The sequence below is a fragment of the Asterias rubens genome, chromosome 2 (assembly GCF_902459465.1).
Source record: "Asterias rubens chromosome 2, eAstRub1.3, whole genome shotgun sequence".
In the NCBI taxonomy this organism is placed as follows: Eukaryota; Metazoa; Echinodermata; class Asteroidea; order Forcipulatida; family Asteriidae; genus Asterias; species Asterias rubens.
Window position 1 is genome coordinate 7,746,940 of NC_047063.1, and position 25,687 is coordinate 7,772,626.

Genomic DNA, 25,687 nt, shown 5'->3' on the forward strand with positions numbered 1-25,687 from the left:
GTCATTGGTTCAAATCCCATTCTAGCAAGAACAAATCTTTGTTCAACCCGAAACTATTTTTTACAAATTGTATACTCACTAAAATTGTTTCCTTATAACTTGATTTATTTCACTTCAAAAATTAAAGGTAGCGTTACGTAATGACCCTGAAATAAAATGGTGTGTTTTCTATCCGAAAGCTTACTAGGTGGTGGTAATTTTAGTAAGCATCCTGCAAAATTATCACTATGAACCAATAAAACATTGAATCTTAGAAACGACGATTTCTGAGGATTGATGTTCGTTGCGAAATGCTGGAGAGAGGGCGCTGTCACCTGATCACGTAGTTGTTCAGTTTGAAAGTGACCCTGTACTTAACAAACGAACACTTCGGCCCCCCCCCCCCATGTGATTAATACAATTACAATTCAGACCAGTTTTTCGATGTTAAGAGATTTACAATTTGATGACTAGGTTATTTAGGACTGCATATTATAGTCATAAATTAATACGCTGTTATAGCACGTTGACAGCAAATTGGCGAGTGTAAACATTGTTTTATTGCGAACCGAAGGGGGTCAGAGAAACGTGACTTGTGAGAAGCTTTCCATTACGTCATCGAAGTCCGCTTCCGTGATGACACTGTTTTCAACTGGTTACCAATGAGACGCCTATGTATTTACGCTTAGCGGGAGAGGGTACCAATTACATCTTGATATGAATTATTCATAACATTTTAGAGGTCAAGAAAACGTCATGCGCTACTTGCTTGTGTACATGACCCAAACCGTACAGCAGGCATGTGTACGTGATGTGTGTGTGAGTGAGTGACATGTGTACATACATAGACTAATTATTATAAACGTAAACCAGACAGAAGTTGACAACAAAACTCCACTCATCGGTCACTAATTGATTGCTTGTTCGTTAGAAGTGTGATTGAAAGGTAAGTTCAATGATGAACTAACATTGACAGACCAGGGTGGTTCAGATTTTTGTAAAGCTATCATTTTTAGGTTGTTTCAAGAAAATAAAGTGAAAATGTATTGAAGGAAGCCAGCCGAGGCCGTGGCAAAAGAAAAGGGGAGTCTACTATTTTGTAAACAAACATTCAGCAGACAACACGTCAAGGGGGAAATTGTCAATGATCGTACACAACTCCCATCAATGGCGACGAGCCAAGTCTGCAAATACTCAGGACACCCACTCAGATCAGTAATAACATTACTCTACATTTAGTAATAGATTAGTGTACTGTACGTACTAATCAGTAGGCCCCTATCTGAATGAAGTGAAAATACAAATAATGTGTCAGTCAGAATGTAGGGTAAGGGATTGTAGCCTGTCGGTTAGCGTTATTAGTATTAGTTTTTTTAGGCATGATCATGGATGTAATTCTTCCTCATCCACACTTCTAAAAGTTCTAGAAACTAAATAAAAGGCTCCCTAAAAAATAAAAGCCTTAGTTTCTTAGAGGTAAACCTCATCTATAAAATAAATAAACAAAAATATAGGCCCCTAAAAATATAATTATATTAAAAAGTAGCCTCAGGCTCAACAAGGTCAAGGTTGTGATGGCTGAAGCAATGCAGCATGGAGATTTCTTCTACCTCTATCCTCCATGGCCGGAGTATTATGTAAAGTTGGCCCATATACACTATGTATAGATCCGATAACGTAACCCTTCTCTGCTGATGGCTAAGCCGGAGCCTTCACCCTATATTAGCTTGTTTTTTGGGTGTGTATTCAGTGTATAGTGTTATACTACACACAGCAAAAGTATCTATAGCTTTTTTAGTCCAGTTGTATGCACCATACAGTTGTTTCCAATTGAGCAATTTGTTTATTTAATACTGGACATCATCATAACAGAATTTATTCTGGTCCTTACGTAGGTGTTTAAACAGGCAGAGTCAAGGGAGAACGCTGATCAAGAAGGCAAATCTTTGGGTTAAGGTTCCAACTCAAAAGTCCAAACAAACAGCGCGCACCATATTCCTGTTTTTACCATGCAGCCTGCACTTTACTTGGAAGAAGAAGAAGAAACATAAAAAGAAACAGCTAAATGCAAACTGATTTAAAAGTTCAGTAGCCAACCAAATGGTTTATGGAAGGTCGACCCTACATTTAGCACTAGTTTAGCCATGCTACTGTAGCAGGGGCATTTTCTCTTTAAATAGTCTTTTAAAAAGGCTGAACTAGAAATTGACTGAGTCAATCCTATAGTTGAAAACATGAATCCAGAAACCCACACCTTTTTGGATACTTACAAAAAGAATATATAGCAAATAGTATAGAAATGTCATCTGATAGGGCCTTCTTTTTAATCATCTTTCTTCAGCCCATGTTAATTTACCGTATTGAGGACACAACAGGGAAAATATACCCCATATGACACCATAATGTGCAGTGTTTTGTGTACATGTAGGCCTACATGTACACATCAGGTCTTGAATTTCCGCCAAATGCTCTATTTACATGTATCTCTCACTTGTTTACATCTTTTACATACCCCCTGTTAGTCAGGTGGCTTAGCGAAATTACCGTTACACGGCGGACAAAAGCACCATTTTTGGCACAGGGCTTCCTAAGGGTCTATTAATTAATATTAGCCGAGGAGCCCTCCGGAATTTTTGTTATTTTTTACGTAAATCAGAAAATTTCAAAATGGCCGCCAAATATGACAAAATATAATTTTCTTGAGTCCTGGGAGTCATACAAACCCCAGGGTGGTTGCTTAATAAGTAACTTACAGGTAGTTGGACAATGTAGGAGTACTAAAACATTTTTTTTCCGGCTTTTTAAATATCGCAGATACTCAACTTTCAATCATCCCCCCCCCCCAGTTCAACCCGATCAAATCTCACCCTCTTAGGGGCGAATCCAAACATTCTGAAGAAAGGGGGTTTCTGGTCTATCAGTTTTTAGTTTCACATAATCATAATGCTCACCATACACAGATTATAACCCCCATTTACAGGATGTGATATATTAAAAAAAAAAAAATAACAATAATGACAACAACTGTTTGTATAGCGCCAAATTACCAACTGTTATAGTTGTAACAATGTATTATTTTATTTATTTATTGTTTTCTTCTGGTTTTGTGGTGGAGCGGGAGGGCGATCATCCCCGATCATGAACATTGGTGGTTGCGCACATCATGTATACATTCTTGACAAAGTTATCTCTCTCTGCCTGTATCCGAGCCCCCAAGGTGCACAATTCGGCTACCATTGATTCATCTATGCACATGCGACCTGAGAAATAATCCAATGAGGATTGCCCATTAATCGGATGGCATTTGCGAGGCTGACAATCTGTGGCTGGGAGATCTCCTCTGTTGGGAGGCCCTGATCATTCTGCTGGAAGTTCTCCAGGACATCTCTAACATTTTTGAGAAAGCATTCTTCTTGAAGTAGCTTTGACGGCAGCCAGTATCTGGTCCTGAGAGCATCCATCACTAATAAAAACGACAGGTTTTCTGTGAGCCCAAACGCTCCACCTGAATCTGTCACAATCTTGTTCTTCTGCTCATGAGCTTGATCATAGGGATCACAGAAAATTAATTGTGAGTTGTCTTGGAAAGGACCAAGTGAAAAACTTCTCAAACTTATCATTGATAAGGCAAGGAGTTCATCTCTGATGCGGACAGCAGGCATCCTACGTGAGTAGTTAACGTGGTTCAAGGCAAAGAACAGCAGTGTGAGTTCCTGCAAGACAATCAACATACAGAAAGAGGGGAGTCTTCTCTCTGTGAGCCCCGATGAAGATGAAAATGAGGTTTTTGTCTCATGATCAGGTCCAAGTACATGAAAGTAGGATTTCTCCTCAGCATATTAATGTTTCTTCAAGCTGTGGCAGACTCTTTATCTTTGGTGCCCTCACTGAGCATGAAACCCTCACTCATGGAGATGTGCAGAGACAAGAGAGTGATCTTGTGGGCTTGCCTATCGAGTTAGTGTGTGGGATGCCTTCAGATACAAGTCAGCCACACCAGATAATGCTACCTCTTAGAAAAATGTCGTCCGGTCCGGTTAGTAACTTCGAGCAGAGACATCCCCAATATTATTCCAGAGTGCCTTTTCTGTTAGCAGAACTTTTAGCACATGCTTACTCTCGCAGTGAGAATCTGGTCATTTCTACTGTACAGACTTTACCAGGGTGAACACAGGTTGGTCAAAGTAATGACTGGATTTGTCATGGACTAAGAAATTTTACAGTTTGTCTCTCAACATCCATTGTATGCTTGATCATAGCAGGAGTGGGGACTTCTCAAAGAATAGGAGAGTTTGTTGTTGTTTTTTGAATGCTCTACCCATCTGAGCACTCATCGACTGGAAACAAAACACTTATACAATCTGGCACCGTCTTTAAAGTTATGGCTGGTACATTATAGGCGTAGCAGCTGTCGGGAAAGAGTGTGCTTTTCCTTTCCAGAAAGGTGGTAAAACTGTGTACACCGTATGTTTTTTACAATCCCCTATACTTCGAAAAAATGAGAACTCATTGAACGTATCTTTTACACTGGTTAATGTCTCCGTTGTTTGCTGAAAAATTGTGTTTTATCTAGATATTCAGATGATTCATGATTGTTTTATATTCCTATTTAACCTGCAACCAGAGGTCTTCCCCCCCCCCAAAAAAAAAAAATTAAATTAAAAAGGTGATATTTTGTTATGTAGGCGGCCATTTTGTGATTTACATAAAAACAATTACAAATTCCGGAGGGCTCCTCGGCTAATATTGATTTATAGACCCTCAGGAAGCCCTGTGACAAAATTGGTGCTTTTGTCCGCCGTGTAACGGTAACCTTGATATTTTACGCTAAACCACCTGACTATGTTCCTTCCCTCTAACCTCCAGTCCATACCCCTGGTCATTGCCTTGGTTGGTGCCCTTAAAATGCTCTGACAGTAGAGATTTAAAATGTCCTCATGATAGGGTGCCCGCCTTTACCATGGAGAAAATGCCTTGGTGCCCTTGCTCTTTCACAAACCAAGCATACAGGCTTTACAATACATTTTACAGTATGGTAGGCCTACTGGCATTGTGCCAGCAGACATCTTTGAGGGTGGATACTGTTTCATAAATAGAAATCCATGGGATGCCCACGAGACTTAAATCACAGTTGACTGTTTGCATGCTGTACCTTCTAATGTACTATGCAACTTGGTATAGTATTTGTGTTTCTTTCTCGGTTACTGCTCTTTTGATGGGTTATATCTTGGTACTTTCATCAACACGTAATAGAATAATAACAATATGCAGTGTGGGAATATTGAGGGAGTGAATAACTTGGCAACATAGAATTTGAGGCCAAACCTCTCCAGGCCTCCTTGATAATTTGTTGGGGTCAGGGTCAAATGCAGCTGTTTCCGTTGGTTAAGTGTACTGACAAAAAATATGAGGTGACAATTGGCCAATTAAACTTGGCTGCATTGTACACTGGGTCGGTCAAAGCTACTTGGATCTGCAACAGACCATGCTACAGTACCGTGAATACAAGGTCATGAATACCAGGAACATTTTGTATAAAGGATCTGGCCTCCCTTGGTATTGAATATTGAAGGTAAGGTTATACATGTATTGGTTTCTGTCAAAATAATACTGATTTATAAGCACTGATACAATAAAAGTATCTGAATGATCAAGCTGTTCGGTGTCTATTTTGTAGCTTACTTGTTGAAAAAACAGCAACAAACTCTGTTTTCTTTTATCAAGAACGTTAAATCGAAGTGACACCAGGAACCAAATGCATCACTGGTCGGAGCATTTTACAAGTGGACACCAACCTTTAGAAATCTGATAAATGATTCAGGCATGAATTGTTACTCATACGTGTTTCAATTGTTCCGGGGTGTACAAATATCCAAATCATATTAATTCAAAGGGAATCCTTTCCCAAAACCATCAAAAGTGTCTGAAGTTGCAGTCAAGAAAAATAAACATTTTTTTTGTCTGGGAACATTAAAGGCAGGATCACATTTCAGACAATGCTTCAAGGCTTATAGGCAAAGTGATAAAGAAAGATTACAAGTTACACATGAAAGTTTTAGCTGAATACAGTGTCGCAGCAAAAACTGTCTCAATATGTTTTTAAGAATGTCAAATCCATCCATCCGCATCTCTGGCAACACAAACACAGACATCAACCCCCAGACACCTGAGAAACGATCCACACAAAAAATGTTTCTCAGATTCTATCTTTTTTGGTCGAAAATGTACACGAAAACCACACAACTATAAAGAGAATCCTTTCGCAAAACTGTTAAAATTACTGTCAACAGTGACAGTACCAAACCCTCCTCATGTTTACTTCCTGCTTTTGTTTTGCTTAATTTGTTTACGATTTGTCCTTTGTTTTTGGTGCTATAGCCCTGGTTTATAATAGTCTTTAAGGACACCATCACCATAGCGCTTAAAAATGTAGTATTAAGCGCGGTATAAATATTATTATTATTATTAAAAGTTAGTTTTTAATGTCATTTATGTTATAGTAAGTAGGATACCATCTTAAAGACAGCGGACACTATTGGTAATTGTCAAAGACCAGTCTTCCCACTTGGTGTATCTCAACATACACATAAAATAACAAACCTGTGAAAATTTGAGCTCAATCGGTCGTCGAAGTTGCGAGATAATAATGCAAGAAAAAACACCCTTGTCACTCTAACCTATAGACAAGTGGCACACTGATCCCATCTACATGTACCACCAGTAACACCCAAGTATTAGTAGCGTCCACATGTTAACCTTGTTGTACTGTTATTCAGCAAAGGCATCATGTGATGAGGGAATATGACCTATGGTCACATGATTAAAATTAATCACTTCATAAACTGGGGTACTGTGTACAATGTACAAGCAATTGGGTGTTTGTACAACATGGATGTAAGGCCTAACAAGTATGTTGGTAATAATTTAAACACCACACTGTGACGCCAGGTTTAGTTTCATATGTAGTCCTGCTGACGGTTAGACAAGGTACATGTACTTTATTGTAAATATTATCAAATGAAGTATTTCAAGGGTCTCAATGATGGCATGGCAAGAAGAGGCAGGTGGCACCTGTCAATACAAATTTGAACACCATGTTTTTGTTTTTTTTACATTCAAATGTCCAGCTTGACATTGGTTACAATGTACAGTAAACAATATAAACAGTAGGCCCTATGTCAATTAATTGCACTGATACTTATTATAGCACCTAATAGTGGCTTCATAGCACGCATCTGCACTCAGTGATGCTCAATGCGCTTTAAGGCAGTGGACACTGTTGGTAATTACTCAAAATAATTATTAGCATTAAACCTCACTTGGTAAAGAGTAATGGGGAGAGGTTGGTGGTATAAAACATTGTGAGAAACGGCTCCCTCTGAAGTGGAGTAGTTTTTCGAGATAGAAGTAATTTTCCACAAATTTGATTTCTAGACCTCGAGTTTAGAACTTGAGGTCTCAAAATCAACTATCTAAACGTACACAACTTTGTGTGACTAGGGTGTTTTCTTCTTTCATTATTATCTCGCAACTTTGATGACCGATTGAGCTCAAATTTTCACAGGTTTGTTATTTTATGCATATGTTGAGATACACCAACTGTGAAGGCTAGTCTTTGACAATTACCAATAGTGTCCACTGCCTTTAACATACAGTATTTCCCGTAAGGTACATACTGTACATCCATTTATGTGGGACCATGTGGGACTAGGTTTGAATCATGAGATCTACTCATTTTACATAGCATCATGTAACATGGTTTCCCTGGTACATGTACATTGGACCTTAGAACATTGGACTGACCTCTCCTTTTAACTCTGGTTTTAACTGAAAACAACGAAAGGAAATCAGGGGTCATCGGAGTGTACTTCTCGATGACAAAGTTGTTCTAAAAGTTTATGACATGTTTTGTGCACTCCTGTCTGTTGACCTATTTTTCTACTGTATTATTTTGTATGCAGGGAATGATGTGGATTACTGAGCGGGTCAAGCGAAGCTGCCTTGTCATTCTGTTGCTGATAGTGTGCTTTTGTCAGAGAGTTTTAAGTACAGGTAATATGATGAATCCCTTTCTGAGTATCAGGGATGTGGTTGGGAATTGAGACTACACCGATAGTAAACATGTTTACAAATCTGTGTTTTTGTTGTAACTTTTTTTTTGCAATTCTGCATCTACAGTAACACTTGTATCAACACAGTCTTGAAGCAGAAGTTATGCAAAGCAAGTAAAGCAAGTAACAACAATGGAAAAAGTTCTCAAACATCAGCATTTTAACTTGAGGAAGTAATTTCAATGATTGTCACAACCTACCCATGAGAGTCGTGTGGTGTGGGTATGATGCTGCAGAATATGCAGACTGTGAAAGCAATCAAGATTTGGTCACAGATTATTATTTATAACATACGTGCACATATTTGAAATATTTCCACTTCAAATACATCCAGATCTGGAGTTCTCTTGTTACAAAGAAAACATTTAATAAAATAATCAAACAACTATGAAGTGATCAATCATTGTACATTACAGGCCTTAAATTTCATTGCAAAAGTCTATTGGAAATTTCTGAAGGGGCACACAGGTTAAGACATGGGGTAACAGAGGCCATGGCCTCCGTTTCTTCTGTGTCATTCCAGGACTGTAAATATGTTGAGACTATTTCCCCATAGGACTCAGACTCTGTGTACTTTCTCATTCCATTAATAGCAAAGCCAGCTTAATTTTATTTTTGCAGTGTTTTATCATATTAATCCATCAAGCTAATCCATTGGTTTACAAACAATGGTTGGCAGTGTGCCAAGACAATAAATTCACTGAACCAGTTCTCTTTAATCCGATTCACAGTTAAAAAATAAGTCAAGCTGCCAAGATGGACGCCACGCTGTAATATTACTATGCCAGGTTTTATTGTTGTATAAATACCGCAGCACGCTATGATGGTTGCCATGACTTGTTTGTCAGCTTGGTCTAAAACAAATCTACTCATATTGCCAATCTGGGGGTCAAAGTTCATTGCTACTGTATGACCTCTAGGTCATCTCAGTTCTCCCACTTTGTGTGTCACTGTCAGCAATCCCTCTTGGGAGAGCAGGGTCCGCCCTTAACTTTTTCAGTGACTTGCCAGCAGGAACGGCTAATTTGTCAGCTTCACTGATCCATCCTTTACACTGAAGAGATGCATTTTATTTTAACAATCCATAATTGGAATAAAAAATCTGAGAAATGTAGGTGACACGAACGCTTCTCAGTTTTTTGTTTGTTAAGGAGAAAAACTCCTTTTCCAAACTGCATTACTTCAAAATGAACTGATTCGTAAAATGCTTATCAAATGCTGCTGTACGTCTTACCGAGGTAGTTTATATATCGCCATTAATTTTCAAAGTGAATTATTTGTAGAATGCTAATACACTATCAAAGCTGAGCTTCTAACCCCAGTAAGTTTTTATCACTACTAATCTAAGGAGCGATTACCAATAACATGAATGATCAAAATCAGCTAGACAACTAAAATAACTGGATCTATTAATGTAGCTACGACGGCCCCGATCTAGCGCCATGTTTTGTTTTGCGATTTCATTGAAAAATAATAATCCGCCAAAGAATACAAGGCACTACTGGAAGAAAAAAGGAAAACAAGACAGTTGGCCTATAAAGATGAAAACTGAAGTTAGTGTGTGTAGTGGTGCAGTATACATACATGTACGTATGTACTTTGTGCTGTCACATACGTTTCAGTTACTGAGCAGTCCACCTTAGGGTGAAGTTGTGTCATGCTTCCAGGTCAGCCCTTGATTGAGTTACTTCACACTAACCACTGCTGGGAACACTTCATGGGTATTGGTTTTTCAGATGATACTCTTGATTCTTTCTGTAACGGACTAGAGCATCCAGAATGTTTAATATTTTACAAATAAATCTACTGTATCCTGAGATGCAAATCTCTTGTGATTTGTTTCTGTGTATTTCAAATTAATTTACACTGGCATGCAATTTCATGGAGGACATGGCCTCTTTTCCCCTGGTCTTGGCCTTGATGCCCCTTCAAAAGTTTCTCATCGTCTTTTAGATTTTCCAACTTCAGCTCTTTGGCAGAAAACAAGATCTTTCATTTTTATGCCAATGATCAACTTTGAAGCTGGTTCAGCTGATACTACTTACACCATTGAGTATCATGAACATTACAGAACAAAACCTTATTCAACTAGTCTGCCAATGCCAGAAAATTCAACATGTGGTACACATAATACATGTAGGTTTACAAACAAATTGAAGCACCACATTGTAGTGGTGTACATCATTGTTGGTGTAATAATAGCAACCTGGTACATCTGTGAAGGTCTCTACTTTATGTATGGCTTTGTTCATTCATAAGAGCTTTTGTGCTTTGACAGTGTAAAGTATGCATTATGGGTCACTGGATTACAATGCCAATAGACATTTACATGTAGGCCTACGTGCAAATGTACGTACATCTAATAACATCGAGCCCTAATACACTTAAACAGGAGTTTAACGAGAGGTAGTCTTATTAATATTAATATGATACCTTTAAAGTTTCCTCTTATATAATGTCTGATGTTGTAATCACGTTACAGATCGTAGTGTTACATGTAAAAGTGAATTTCCTGTTTAAAGTGCATCCTTTCAGAGTACATTGAAGAGTATAATATACTAAAAACTTTTTTTATTATTTTTTTATTGTAGAATTCAACCCTTACAGGTTACAATGTTATACCTCCAAAGATGTTGGTATATCAGTTCAAGTACTACACACAGTACATGTAGGTCAGGCTTGATTTAATGGTGTTTCTTGTAATGAAACAAAGGATGCCTCAAGTTATACTAACTTATCTAGATAGCTGAAGCTCACAAACCTGAGGAAACCGGTTAATAATGGTGCTTGCCTGTTAATTTAAACCTGATTGAAACACCAGAGTTAACCCCTACTCTTCCACAATAAGTGTTCTGGGTTATTTTATTTTACTGTTCACTGCCAATCCTACCAACAGCTTCATGTCCTACATGACATGTACATGTACAATGTATGGCACATGCATCTTGCTCAAGGACACACTAAGAAGTGCCATGACCATGACTCAAACCCACACTCTACTGATCAGAAACACCAGAGAAAATCCAGTATCCATTCACCATAACACGCCACATGAAACATATTCATCAAGCATTTATCCCGTAATTTGATTTCTTTATCCAGAATGCAACATCACAATTCACATCAATTCCACAAACCCAGAGGGTGTTCTCTCATCACCCTCATTCCCTGGCTCCTATGACAAGCTTCCTGAGGGGTACACCTGCTGGCTCAAGTTGGTCCCCGATGACCCTACTAGACATCTACAGATCACATTTGAGGATTTTCATCTGAGTGGTTCACTGATGACATCATGTGACTCTGGGGAAATGGATACACTAACGGTAAGTTGAAACAGATCCATTTGTCAAACCTTTTGATTTATAAAACATGTATAGGCCTTGAATCTTGAAGGGGCACAGCAATTTCCCTTTGGTAAGGGGCACTTCTATAAGGAAATTGTATAGGAATCTTGCACAAGGGAACTACAGCAAAAACACAGGGCACCACAGCACTTGCTATGGGTGCAGTGGGTTATTACGAGACTGGAATAGGAATACATTAACTTATTTTATTTTAGTTGATGGAATTGAACAAGCCATACGTGCACCTCATCTTACGAGGGCAAGGCCATTTTCATTTTGCAATTGGGCACTTCCATTACAAAATCTTAAAGTTTATGCTCAAGTTTTCAAGGGGCACCGTCCAAGGTAATTTGCTAAGCAGTATTTTCTGCTAAACAGCTTTATGAAGTTGGGCCTAGTTGGGACCCACTCAGTATGCTTCAACTAGCATTGTTGTAAGTCAAAAAGCCAGCACCATGATCACTTTCCGGCACTCTGGGCACTGCAGAAAATAGCAGACTGGAAAATGGTACGTGTTATTTTTGTTGGTTTCCTAGTGAGCAAGATTTTTCTGTGCTAAGCATTTTGGTGTGTGCTTGAACATCTTTATTGTTCAAATTGGACCAAGGTGTTACAAAAATACAAACTATAACCACACTAATGTGTACCATATCATAATTTGTTTTTCTTTTCAGATAAATTCACCATCAAAAACATGGGTGAACTGTGGTTGTCAACGACCACATGTTTTAGATCTAACGGGCCAAGAGATTCGATTTGAACTTCTTGTGCAGGCAGCTCGGACCAGCGACGCATCCTCCAGATTTTATGGAGCTAAATACAAGTATCTAACACCTACAGAGTATATGGAGCTTAGAGATGTCTATTTCTGTAAGTATAACAGCTCACTCAGATAACTGAGTTGTGTAAACTGTTGACAAAGTTAAAGTCTGATACTTCACAGAATTGATAGGAATTGCCTACATGCCCCTGGCGATCGCCTCAATGCCCCCATGCCCCTGGTTTTTGTATTTGTATTCATTACCTCCATGCGTCAGTGCCACTGCCTATTGCTTCAATGCACCTGCTCATAAACTCAATGCCCAGCTGCTCATTGCATCCGTACCCCTGGTCTTTGCCTCCATACCCCTGGGTCATTGCTTCAATGCCTTTGTGCCCCTGATTAATGCCTGAATGCTACTTAACTTGTATCAGTACAACTTTAAATTTCTCTCATAGAAGTTTTCACCAGAAACGATGTCACAATAAAAGTTAAAACAGTTAGCAAAACCAAAGGTGCAGTACCTCTTCTATAAATTATATTTAGTCTCTACCCGAGTACCAAGACATTTGGAGGAGTCTGTATTTTGTTTCCCAGTGTTAAATTACACTATCCACCATATCACTTCTCGTTGAAAGGAGCTTGGATTACAACTTAAACATCATCTGACCCAAAGTTAAACTTCTCTGTTCTTATCTAACAGATTCCGATTCCACCAAACTGGACATTGGGAACGGCTACAAGCTCTCCGAGTGGCCGGCTAATGCCCTTCCCACCTTCTTCAACAGTGAATTCATTGATGTGTTATATTACATTGAAGCTGCCCCTGGAATGAAGATTAGTGTGGCGGCCGATTGTAAGTTTATCAGCTGTTTGTGTCGCTGAGGATCAGCTTGCACTTCAATGTGTGCTAATTTGGGTGCTCATTGCCTTGTTTGGACACTCGAGTCCACAGAATCCTCAGGCACTGAATTAAGTTCCTACTGGGGAGTCACTCTGCCCCCTTCATCAATAGAAAATTGCTGAGCGCTCTAAAGTTACCGATGAATTCAATAATTAATTCTAGAATGAAAAGATGAAATGTTCAATTTTATATCAGTGTGAAAGACCTGCTTGAACGAGAAGGGCAACAAATTATCTTTGCAGAAATTCTATTAAAGTGTATTCTTTGGTGCTTTTTAGAAAGATTCGCAAAACTTTGTTTAACAAAACTTTGAGGTTGGGGCCTCATTGTTGTTGGTGTACAAATATCAAAATTACAATAAATGAAAAACAAACAAGTTTAAATAGCATTCTTCTTAACAACTTGTTTGCGTAGTTGTTTACAGCTGTTATTTATATGGATCTAGAAAGGGAAGAGTTTGATTTCATCATTTACTGCACTACTTTTTCCTGTTTGTTAACATCTAGTGTGTATTTTTGTCTGTGGCTAGTTGTGACCAACAGAGTTGGTACAAGTGTTGTAGTAATTCGAGATGGCATCACCTCGCAAGCAGCTGCTCTCTATGAGGGCTCACTAGATACTAAGGCATCAGTCATCTCTAGTCAGGAGTCTATGTACATCCGATGGTATGGACTCATACAAGACTCAAGGATAACACTCAGGATTGAAGTCACTGCCTTCAGGGACCCTGGTAAGATACTTTCGTCTTATTATTCTTATATAAATAACTTTTGGGGTTGAACAAAGAATTGACTGGAGTGGGATTCGAACCAACGACCTATGTTGGTGGTGTCCCTATTTTGTCAATATGTTTGTTCGGGGGTGGGGGGTGCCAGTTTATATTGATATAAATAATAATAGTAATACTTTTAGTGGCTTCTTACATAGCGCTCATATCCGTCACTCAGTGATGCTCAAGGCGCTTCAACATTCAGTATTTCCTGCAAGGTACACATATGTGTGTGGGACGTCATTTGAATTATGAAACGTACTACTTTACAAAGCACCATGTAATGGTTGCTCTGGCACAATATGCAGCCAATTAAACCAAGGAAACTGGGGAGAACCCCCTTTTCTTTCGATAAGTCCACTGGGTTCAAAGGACGAGGCATCATGGTTAAATGTCTTGAAGGACACTTGTGTCATGAATGGGACTCGAACCCACACTCTGCTGATCAGAAACTGTCTGACCATTCAACATGTCCAATGTCATCTACTGTGGTATTGGATGGTAGCTACACTATGCCAATCCGTGTGAATGCAAAGTGCATATAGTCAACCCTCCCACCATTTAATATTGTCCTCTTTGGTATTGGATGATAGAAAATGTTCAAGCCTGCAATTTGATATCGTGTGGTGAATGCCTCACAGGTACACAGTACATAGTCAACCCTCCTACTGTCTTACCACTCAATAACATCTAACGTGGTTGTACTTTTGGGGCACTATTTAATGCATTAATTGAACCAATGATTTTTGCATTATTTTACCTAATTTGGAGAGAGAGAGTTCAAGCAAGGTTACTGGGGAGGGGGGGCTATGGTTATACCACTGCCCATGATGTGAATTTTTATAAAATTAGAATACTTAATACTATTCTGTTTTCTTTTAACTCTTCAGTTTCGGCAAATAACTGTGGAAGCTCAGACTATTTTTACTGCACTAATAACCGATGTATAAAGACATCACTAACATGCGACTCTATTGACAACTGTGGGGATGGGTCGGATGAAACTATGGACAGCCCAGAGGACATATGTCATGGTACGTCAAATTTTGTAACTTAACTTACAACAATTAGACCAATTATGAAATCACTCCACAGCAATGAAGTTAATAAGTATTCCTTGATCCTACTAAGTAGGATAGTCCTAACTTAGGACTAGTCCTAGGAGTTATTAAAAACTTAAGGCTAGTCCTAATAAGACTGATCCTAATTAGACTAGTCCTAACTCATTGTGAAATCCACCCTGGGCCTATTCCCTGCTGAGCAAGTATTAGCAGGATATCAGCTTAAGCAGCTGTATGAAATTGGGCTCTGATGACATTCTCTGTATCTTAATATTAGGTGACAATAACTGCGACAGTTCACCGTGTCTGAATGGTGGAACCTGCTCCCCTGTGACCAAACCGTCGTGTCTTTGCCCAGGTGGATACTGGGGTGACATCTGTGAATTTGGTAAGATGACAAGAATGATGCTTTTAAAAAAATAAACTGAAGCCCAATTCATGCGAATGCAATACAAATCCCAACTAATAGTTCGCAACTAATAATTCGCAACTAATAATTCGCAACAGTTGATATGTGCTCACCTCCTTCGAAACATTCGCTGCGAAAACAGCCCTGTGATGTCAAAACTCGCTTCGCATTTGCATTCCCAGGAAGTATGAACCGGGCTTTTGCACTAGGTGATGTTTGAAGCTCTGCATGGTGTGGATCATAAGAAAAACTAATGATAGTAAACTTGCGGGTACATGTACAACCATGTACATACAACTGTATTGGGAGAAGTGTTGGCTCTGAGAAGAGCTGGTGTGGTCTCGACATTTCAAACAGTGTACTCTGCTCGTGTTAAGCCTTTTCAGTGTATAATGAAGGGTTTAAAGTAATAATAGGCATCTCTTATATTGCGCTTTTACCAGAGGGCATCTCATAGCAATTATTATTTTTACTACACTGCGGAGCTATGTTAAAACTTTAAGACGTATTTATGTACATGTAGCACCATGTTACATACAAGGTGCTGTGGTGCAATCTTCAGCCAACCATCCCAGAAACACCTGGGGGCGAACCCATTTTTTGCATGTTCTTAGCAATAAGTGTATTGGGTTCTTTTACATCTACATGTACATGTACACATGTATTACACAACACCTAAACACACGGGAGTCACGGCTTTACAGGTCGATTGTGCACTGTTACATACATGTACATGTAGATTGATTCACCACACAATTTCAGGCCTGATACTTCTTGGTGGCAACGAAGGCGATTGCCTCCATGCCCTGTGGTCATTGCCTTGGTGCCCTTGAAATGCTCCAGTAGAAATACACAATTTCCTCATAGGGTGCCCTTTACCAAGGAGAAAATGCCTTGGTGCACTTGCCCTGTCAAAAACGAAGCACACAGTCTTGTGATTTCATATTGCAGACATTCAAAATGATGTCAATGATATTGTCTCCATCAGGCAATTCTGATTGTGAATCAGCACCCTGTAAAAATGGAGCATCGTGCCAGCCGTTTTCAACTGGGCCTGGTGTACACTGTGTATGTCTCAGTGGTTTCTACGGACAATACTGCGAAACACGTAAGTTAGATTTTAAAAAACACTTTCTGGCTCGAAAAAGTTTGAGCACAAAGTGTCTTGCTCAGGAAAGAAAGATGAGTAAAATTTGATGGCTTATCAGCTATGAATATTGTTTATACTTAAATGTATTCCCACCATGCAAAGTTTCAAATCCTCAATATTAATCGAGTTCATTAGATTACCTAGCTACTTCATTCTACATAAACTAACACATATATTTGTTGCACATTACTCAACATTTACTATGTGGTGGCTTCGGTTACAGCTTCTGAGCTGTTGCGAAGGATGCCCTACAAATGTATATCTCAATGCATGATGAGGCAGTGATCCAGGCGGATCCAGCCGTAGCCATAGCTGGCAATTTGGACACGGGCGTTTAGAAGATGTCTGAAACAAATTAACCCTGCCAAGTTACTACATGTGCTAACATTTTTTGATCACTTAATCTGCTTAACTTACTCAAAATGTGAACGATGTCACATCAGTTACTGTGATCTGTTTCAACATTTTGCTGCAAAAAAGATACTCAATTACAATCTGAGAAGTGTTTCATATGAAACGATTCTCATATTGAGAAGTCTTTTGAATCCCTTTCTTTATTAAAACCACTTTCCTTTCCTAATGTCGTACATTATATCAAAAACGTTTGTATCGTCTTCAATTTTTGGAGTTATTACAAAAACTATACCCTCTCTTGATCAAGCAAGTCATTTTACCAAAAATTGGACCCAACCCATGAAATATGCTAAATACATTAACGCATGTTATGTGCACTAAATAAGCAGACGCACAATCGCATCTGCCTCACGCAGCTATTAACCACACACATAACGGTGCCAAACAAAATGGTAGTGTGTATGTGCAAAGTGCAATTGACTTATTATTTTAGGGGTCTACTATTAAAATCACTGTCCGAAATGGCTTATTTTGAGAGTTCCTAACTAACCATAGAATGACTGAAATTGTACGTATAATGTAGCAACCCCGCTTTGTGTATTCTCTGCTTCGTTCAGACATGTCTCTTGGCTGCAAGACGCATGAGGAGTGCTTGAATGATGGAACATGTGTGGATGGAAGTTGTTTCTGTAACGAGAATTACTACGGAAATCACTGTGAATATTATGGTATGTTTCAGATCAAGTCTGCTTTGCAACAACCATAGCCTTTTTTGTATAGATAGACAGTTATTTCATTCATAAACTGGTCCTGATTTTATAATGCGCTGCATACAGCAGAATTACATGTTTGCGCTATAATAGGAGCTTTGAAGTGTGTGATTCTATGAGTTGCAAGTTTAGAGTTCTGCGTTAAGCAGTGCAATGAAGTTTGGTGCTGTTGGTTTGTGAGGTGGAAAATGTCTTAACCATATCCCTTTGAAATAGGAAGCTCAGTAGGGAGATATAAGTTGCTGCGTTTCTTTGTGGGTCATAAACCTGTCCATTTCATTTTACATGTAGTGGCCTGTTACGTATTAAGACTAAAGGTATTGAGGTTAAAGGTTTATTTTTGTCGATGTAAAGCTGATTTACAGGCAAAAATTTCAAGAAAGATACAATAAAAGTCACATGATTCAAATATCTTCCAATAGAATCCGTTCCCCAAATAATGTACTTAGTACTATCAACAGCTGCAGCGCTTCTAACTTAGGGAAGTTTTTCTAGTCGCAGACTTTTGGAGTACAGGCCTTGAATTTTGCACTTCTGCGATTGCTGTGGGTGCCGTGGGTTATTTTGAGGCCTTGGAGAATTTTGCAAGCTATGACTTGTTTAAATAGAGGCCACACTCTCAGCAGTCACAAAGGTATAACACAATAATATGACAACAATTCACAGATATCAATTCGCTGAACGATGATAATGTTCGAGGCAAAGCTAAAGGTAAGGCCAGAGAAGGTCCGCAGTCATTTTTAAATTATTCAACACCATTGGTTTACCAATTCTAGGATCTGTACAACTTTGGTACTTATTTTTTATTTAATAATTTTTTTTTTTTTTTTTTTGGGGGGGGGGGGGGGGGGGGACCGAACCCACAACCTTTGCAATTCTAGAGTTGTGTCTTACCAAAAGGTCTCCATAAGGGAACTCTAAAGACTGGGGCGATCTTGTCAAAATTTGGTCCTAAGCAACCTCACTACAAGGAATGATGTGTACAAAGTCAAAGGGAAGATAAGATGTTAAGTACATGGACAAAGGAAAAATATTACACTTCTTGACAGGGGTGCATATTTGAGAGTGTGTTTTCTATGTTTGTTTCAATGAAAACTTACACACACACACACAAAGGTTTTGCTCATGCAACTTAAAACATTTTTGTGACCAAAGATGTACAGTTCCTGTAGTTAATAGTTTGCGGTATGATTTTGCTTACTAACTAAAGAGAATTAGACTAGTTAATTGGTGAGTATACATGTACAAGTTGTGTGGTGTCTAGTGTTGTCAGCAGCAGAGTGTTGGTTCAAATCCTGGTCATGACACTCTTGGCCTTAACCATAATTGCTTTCGTAAACAAATTGGGAAGGTATTCTGCTCTACCAGCCAGGCTCGTAGTGGATGATACCCATGCCTACATTCTTATGGCCTGTTTCACCCCAAAGAGTATGAGGCAACATATCCCTGGTGGCAGTTGATTTGGGTTGAAAGCCTAAATTAGAATAAGGGTAGACCTCGCAGTGGTGGTAATACCTTGTGGTGTTGGGCAACTTCTCAAAGAAAATCATTAACAAACTTTTCTGTTTTGCTGAACTTAATTTGTTTGCTAGACTTAGACTTTCCCAGAAACCTGAAGGAATTTCAAAACTTTGAATTGAAACCCTTAACTTCCTTGTGAGCATTTTTGTGTAATCCTTCAGAAGTTTTTAAGGTAACTGAAAAAAACACAAGACCAATGGTGACTTTTGCTGTACAGTCCCTGAAACCTGTTAAACATCAGACCAAGCTTTTGGTAATTCTTTATCTCAGTCTTAAACTTTCTGTAAAATTTATCCAACTACACTGTTTTAAGCTAACTAAACCCTCCCACAAAAAAAGAACACCGGATAAGTTTAGTATTGCCTACTGCTTAGCGCATAAACAGCAGCTGGCTCAGCGCATGAAACAGCAGTTGTCTTTTCTTTTGTTGTATTATTTAATCATTTCCCTATAATACTACAGGATAAAAACACAACATAAGTTCCTTCCTGTTTGAACAGAATTCTAAAATGAAAATGGGTTTTATAGATACATGTAGTTTGGATCCATTAACAATGTTACACTCAACCAAATAACTTTGACACGCTGAATTACTTGTATCTGGTTCTAAACATGGCTCCTCTTTCCGTGCCTGCGTTTTCAACTGTGTCTAGTCCACGTAAGTCGGTTCTTATTTAAGCATGATTTTGTCTATGTTGTCACATTGGTAATGTTAATGGCTGTTTTTACTTCTTGCTGTTTATTTCTTGTTGGGGCCTCAGTCCTATTTGTACTAATTCAAGCTTTAATCCAAACCAACCCAACAGCATTAATTTTTGACGAGGATGTGCACATGTACTGTATATTATCAGTAGTAATCAAGGTATCAGTTGCAACAATTCTCAAAGCTCGCTATTTAGGGGCAATATTTGATTCCAGCTAAAACAATCTCCTACAGGATTGGTAGAGCTGATAAAATAATTGCAGACGGGTTTTACATGAAATAACAAACATGTGAAAATTTATGTGAGTCAGGAAATTAGTGAGAAACCATGCACAATTTGCGACATGGAAACACATTGTCCGCAGTTGTAACAAACAAAAACCACTCAGCTGTTTTTAGTTTGAAATTGTTGTAGATAGTTTTCTTGAACATGACTTCATTTCATAGGGAAATATTTCACTGATAAAAAAATCTAGTACGGACTTCATAGTCAGTAAGCTGCCAGACTTAAATTAAACAATAGCGATTTTTATCCTTTAACAATCCCGTAAAGATTTTGAGCCCGGCTTAGAGTACGACATACATGTAAGCAACTCCATTTTCACCTTGGCAATATCGTTCTTTTTTTGTAGATAACACCACCTCTAATACGGACTACACAGACCTCCAGCATACTAGTATTATGATTGGAGCATTCGTTGGTGCTGTGTGTCTTCTCTCTATATGTTGGCTGATTGCAATGGCACGCAAACGCCAATACGACGAACCCAACCCAAGGATTCAAAGAATAGTCAGTGTACATAGTAGAGGTAAGTTGTGTAATACTAATAAATAATTTATAGAGCACTCATATCCATGGGGCTTCCGCATTCAGTATCAGGCCTGATACTTCACAGAGGCATCAAAGGCAAGTGCCTCCATGCCCCCCCCCCTTTGCCTTGGTGCTCTAAACGGTAGAAATTCCTCATTGGGTGCCCTTTACCAAGGAGGAAAATGCCTTGGTGCACTTGCCCTTTCATAAACAAAGTACATGTATACATGCCTGCAGGTATGAGAACTATTTGTTTACTTATCACCATGTAATCGATTACAAGGTGCTGTTGCGCAATATGCATCCAATCAAACTAGAAACACTGGGGAGAACCCCTTCTCTTCACCAGAAGTGCACTGGGTTCTTTTACTTGTATTACACAACACACAGGACCTACGGCTTTAAGTCCCAACCAAAGAACCTGGGGAAAGTATTAAGAGTTTTAGACACTTTGGTGTATGGTAAAACCGACAAAACTGAATTCTTGTACTAAAGATTGTCTGATGACACTGCTGGAACCCAACTTTTATTCTATGGTTACCAATATTTGATACCAACCCTTTATGAATTGATTCTCGTTGTAGATGAAAGAGGCATGCGGCCATCTGTAACTGCAACGGGAGCGATTGATCTCCCACCGACGTATTCCGACTGTGTTAACGAAACAGGAACGCCAAAGGTCGGCAAACGAGGCGATGTTCATACAATAACGGAAGAAAGTTTGGACGACACGGATGGAGATGTATTCACGGCAGACGATGAAGGACCACCTCTGAGTCCACCACCGGCATATGAATCAGTCGCATTGAGTGAAGAAGACGAGGATGGTATTTCTTTTCAAGTGACGGGCTCCGCTTTACCAGATGTAGTCAATCAAGATAGAGTACCACAGCGGCTGACATCCAATCATCTCGACACGGAGGTCTGACACAAGTAAGAAGTTGTTTATAATTTGTGTACCAGAATTGTGTGCTGAAAACCGTTGTTGTATACGCCCGTGTTTTGTAAGCATCCAGCCTTTGACATTCGTGTTTTATTACATTTGAAATAATGCTGTTTATTTAAAACTATTCTATATTTTGAATCAGATGATGATGATTTACTTAGAATTACTGAAATTGTGAATAAAAGCAGCGCTTTGGTTTCCTTAGTGATCTTTAGAGTTTGGTGAAAGTACATGGTTGGTTTTTATAGAATAGTAAACAGGGCCAAAATCATTCCCTTTTGATGTGGAGGGAACTTGGGGTCGATTTCTCAGATATAGTCCTAACTTAGGACTAGTCCTAGGACACTTAAGGAGACACTTAAGGCTGGTCCTATTACAAGACACAGATTAGTCTTAACTCTTTGTGAAATCCACCCTAGAGTTGTACAGTTATATTTTACAGCGCCCCCCTTGTGGCTTCATTCAGCAATGGCAGGTTGTTTTGAACAATTCCTTTTGGTATCCTTCATTGTGTTGGAAATAGTTATGTCACTTAATCTTCATGGAATGTTGTAAAATAAACTATTTTTGTATTGGATTGATTAACTTGGATAATTTTCTTGTAATTTTCAATGTGTGTTTTTCTTCTTATGTACTTGTGGATTTAAAGGGTTTTGTTTTCTTTCTATAGTCCACTGTGGGAAAGTACACCATAGTGACATTGAACCTGTGGTTCAACTTCAAGCTATTGTATCTTTCTTTATAACATTGCCTATAAATCAGCATTACGTTGCCAAACACCAATCCATGACCCTACCTTTAAAAGCATTGAACACTATTGGTAAATATTCAAAAAAACTGTTGGCATAAAAACTTAATTGGTATAACAAGCAATGGAGAGACTGCTGATAGTATACATTGTGAGAAAAGGCTCCATCTGAAGAACATAGTTTTGACAAAGAGATAATTTCTCACTCAAATATTTAAAGACTTCAGGCCTTGAGCCCTTTTGAGGCATCTGAAATCACACAATTTTGTGCAACAAGGGTGTTTTTCCTTTCATTATTCTCTTGCATCTTAATCAATCAATCAACCAATCAGTTTATTTCCACAGTATCAAAATCTTAGATACCCAATGGAGTCAAATTTTACACAAATTTGTTATTTCATGAACATGTTTTGATACACGAAGTACAAATACTGGTCTTTTACAATTACCAAAGGGTTCCAGAGCTGTTAATATGGGAGGGACACATTCCTAACTTTTTCCCGACCACATCACCTGTCTGAATAATGACGTACTTAAATGTATCCAACTGCCTCTTGCTACTGGGCAAGCTCTGTGGTCTAGTTGGGATGACTTTGCTCTAGAATTGCTAAGGTCGAAGGTTCGAATCCCACCCGAGTAATATGCCTGTGATTTTTTTACAGATCTCGGGAAAGTACTGAGTTTACAGTGCTAACACACATCGGTGTATGGGGAAAACCAAAAGGAATAGTCTTAATCCCGATGCAAATTTAACATGTGTATCCAACTTGGTTTACATACATCCTATATTGAGCTTGAGGAATGCTTAGATCCAGGTTGATCGAACCCAGTAACTTGCAGGTGTTTCAGGGAGTTTTTTTTCTTTTGAGCAGAGAATGTCACATTGCAGGATGAACTGACCAGTTCAGTCAGGAACTGACTATGTGGAAAGCCTGTAGGAAGGTTTACCCGGAATCGTATAGGAAGCCCTAGGCATTTGTGATATATGAGGAAATCTTTACCATTTCCTGAATTTACGTTTAAAAGAGAAAGGTACTGCAGTGGTTTTTGTGACAGAGCTTTTTTTAAAACATTTTTTACGGAATTCAAGTTTGCCACTCAGGGCCCTGTGGAAAACCTCAATGTTTGTGAACAGGTTACCCTGATAAAAGAGAGTCAAGGGTTGGTAATACCGCTATTCTTCAACATTCACAGCCAGAGTAATTATTTTTGAATATAAACACAAGCTTTCAATCACAGTGCGATTCAGCTTAAATACTTTTTTAAATTTTTCTACGAAAAGTTCAATAACCTTTACAGGACAAACAAAGACAGAACACCAATGGTGTATCATCTGATTACAATATTTAAAAATTTAACAATTTGAAGATGATAAACTGCGTAATTTTTATATTTCAACTCTGTATATAATGATATAGGGAATTTTCTGTAAATGATGATTGCTTGTATATATTTCAGCATTAAACCTTTCAAATGAAGTTATTTTGATATTTTCAATCTGTACTATATACATGTACTGTACATGTATGCTTGCTACTTTTTCACTTCCAAGTTTGGGCATTTGTTTTAAATGTACACTCTTATTGATCCAAGTCTAATCTTCCATTTTTGACATTTTACACATTTTCAAGACACTAGAACAAACTTTTCAGGAGGAAAAACTTTATATCCGACCACAGTTATAACATCTAAATATTAATTTGTTTGAAGATCACACACAGAATCATTTGTGTAGTTTTATACAAATTGTTTCGTTTTCAGCATTCAGAGATAGGGGCAAGTTTGGACATGGACATTCGCTAACTATGGTTCAACTGTAACTTCACCTGGATATAACCTTTTAAGTGCCTGCTTCACAAGTTAACCAAAGCATTTCCTTTTTATTAATGGACACGCCTAGAATCTAGAGTTTGAAAATGTAGAGGATGCTGGTCATCTTCTAATGCATAAATTTATTCCATAATCACTCTTAAACTGAATGGTAATAAAAACTTTTGGTTAGAAGCCCACAGCAGCAATTAATAGTATAAATCACTTCACTTTGTAGTAATGTGGAAAGGTAACAGTCTTGTGCTTCAAAATTTGAATTTGAGAAACATTACTGCAATAACACTTGTCCGATTGTGTATTCCTACTGGGGATTATTTTTCTTGAACATAAATGTTTGCTACGGATTTTACGGCAGTATTTCAATAACGCATTGTGCCTTTAACAAGGTAAAGACCCAACAATGTTAGACAATTACTCTGTGTCCAAACTTGCTCAAAGCTGTGCTTGCTACTGATAATTAGATGTAGCATTATGGTGCTCAGGCAAGTGCCTTGAGTTTTCCCATAAAACAAGGTTTTTAATATTAAGCTTTGCGCAATCAAATTATTACAGATTTCCACAAAAAAAAACAGGTATATTTTTGAAATTAAATGAACTGTTTTACAAACTCCTAAATTGAAGGGATTAAATATTTTCTAGAAAGATAAAAGAGACTCATACTTAAAACTATCTGAAATGCAATTCTTGAAGCTTGTTTCCATTATAATCTTTCAATGTTTCAATGAATGTACCGATTATTCATCCCTTTTTTTGTTAATTCTCGACTTCGGAACGGTTTAATTTAAAATTTTGTATTTTGCAACTTTACTTCTTTGTTAAATTTTGTTTCTTCTTTAATACACTACTAGCTTCTATTTTGCCACACACGACACACGTTTTAGCTCAAACTTGGAAAAGATCAATTTCATTCGAAGGTATAATCTGAGCATGTTTAAATCAATTTTATGGGAATTTTTCCCAGGTAATTGTTATCCGGTTATAATTTTGGCTTTTCTTAATTTTAATGTCACGGTGTAAATTTGTATTGGATTAAGTGAAATATTTCTTTTGTATATTAACTCTTTTATATTTGTGAACGAACAATGAACACAATAAATTAAATTTAAACAAGAAGTTCAATTGCATGTTTTCACCCTTGTTTTGTTTGCTTGCTGTTTGGAATTGCTTCTTATTTTCTTTGAAGAGTTGTTCGAGCACAAAAACTCCTACAGTGTAAAGTAATTAGTGAGTAGTGATTTAAAAACAGAACAAATATTTGCCATTTTGTGGAGCCAAACTTTTGGTTCTATAAAAGAGCAGACTGTGGTCTGTCATAAAAGAGCACAAATATTACACAAGTTCAGGAATGTTTATGGGAAACCTGTATGCTTTTTGAAAGGGCAAGGGCACCAAGGCATTTTCTTCTTGGTAAAGGGCACCCTTTGAGAAAAATTGTAAGTTTCTACTGGAGCATTTCAAAGGCACCAATCAGGCCTGAGAAACATAATCCACTTTTAAAATGCCTTTCCAACCATATT

General features: G+C 38.2%; 1 protein-coding gene across 7 annotated transcripts; it reads left to right on the forward strand.

Annotated features, from left to right (window-relative positions):
- The first annotated feature begins 812 nt into the window (after positions 1-812).
- Positions 813-25,289, forward strand: LOC117307452 (neuropilin and tolloid-like protein 2). Of its 7 annotated transcripts, XM_033792206.1 has the most exons (14): positions 813-925; positions 7,941-8,031; positions 11,193-11,413; positions 12,109-12,304; positions 12,898-13,050; positions 13,628-13,828; positions 14,758-14,901; positions 15,206-15,316; positions 16,326-16,445; positions 17,459-17,569; positions 18,278-18,322; positions 20,468-20,644; positions 21,231-21,579; positions 23,003-25,289. In XM_033792206.1, exons 2-13 carry the CDS (start codon positions 7,944-7,946, stop codon positions 21,572-21,574), a joined length of 1,911 nt encoding a protein of 636 aa, XP_033648097.1. In that variant the 5' UTR covers positions 813-925; positions 7,941-7,943; the 3' UTR covers positions 21,575-21,579; positions 23,003-25,289. The 7 variants fall into 7 exon arrangements, with proteins under 7 accessions (XP_033648097.1, XP_033648096.1, XP_033648099.1 ...); XM_033792205.1 differs by lacking the exon at positions 23,003-25,289 and having other exon boundaries at positions 21,231-21,839; XM_033792207.1 differs by lacking the exons at positions 813-925; positions 23,003-25,289 and adding an exon at positions 5,448-5,551 and having other exon boundaries at positions 21,231-21,839.
- Positions 25,290-25,687: the final 398 nt, after the last annotated feature.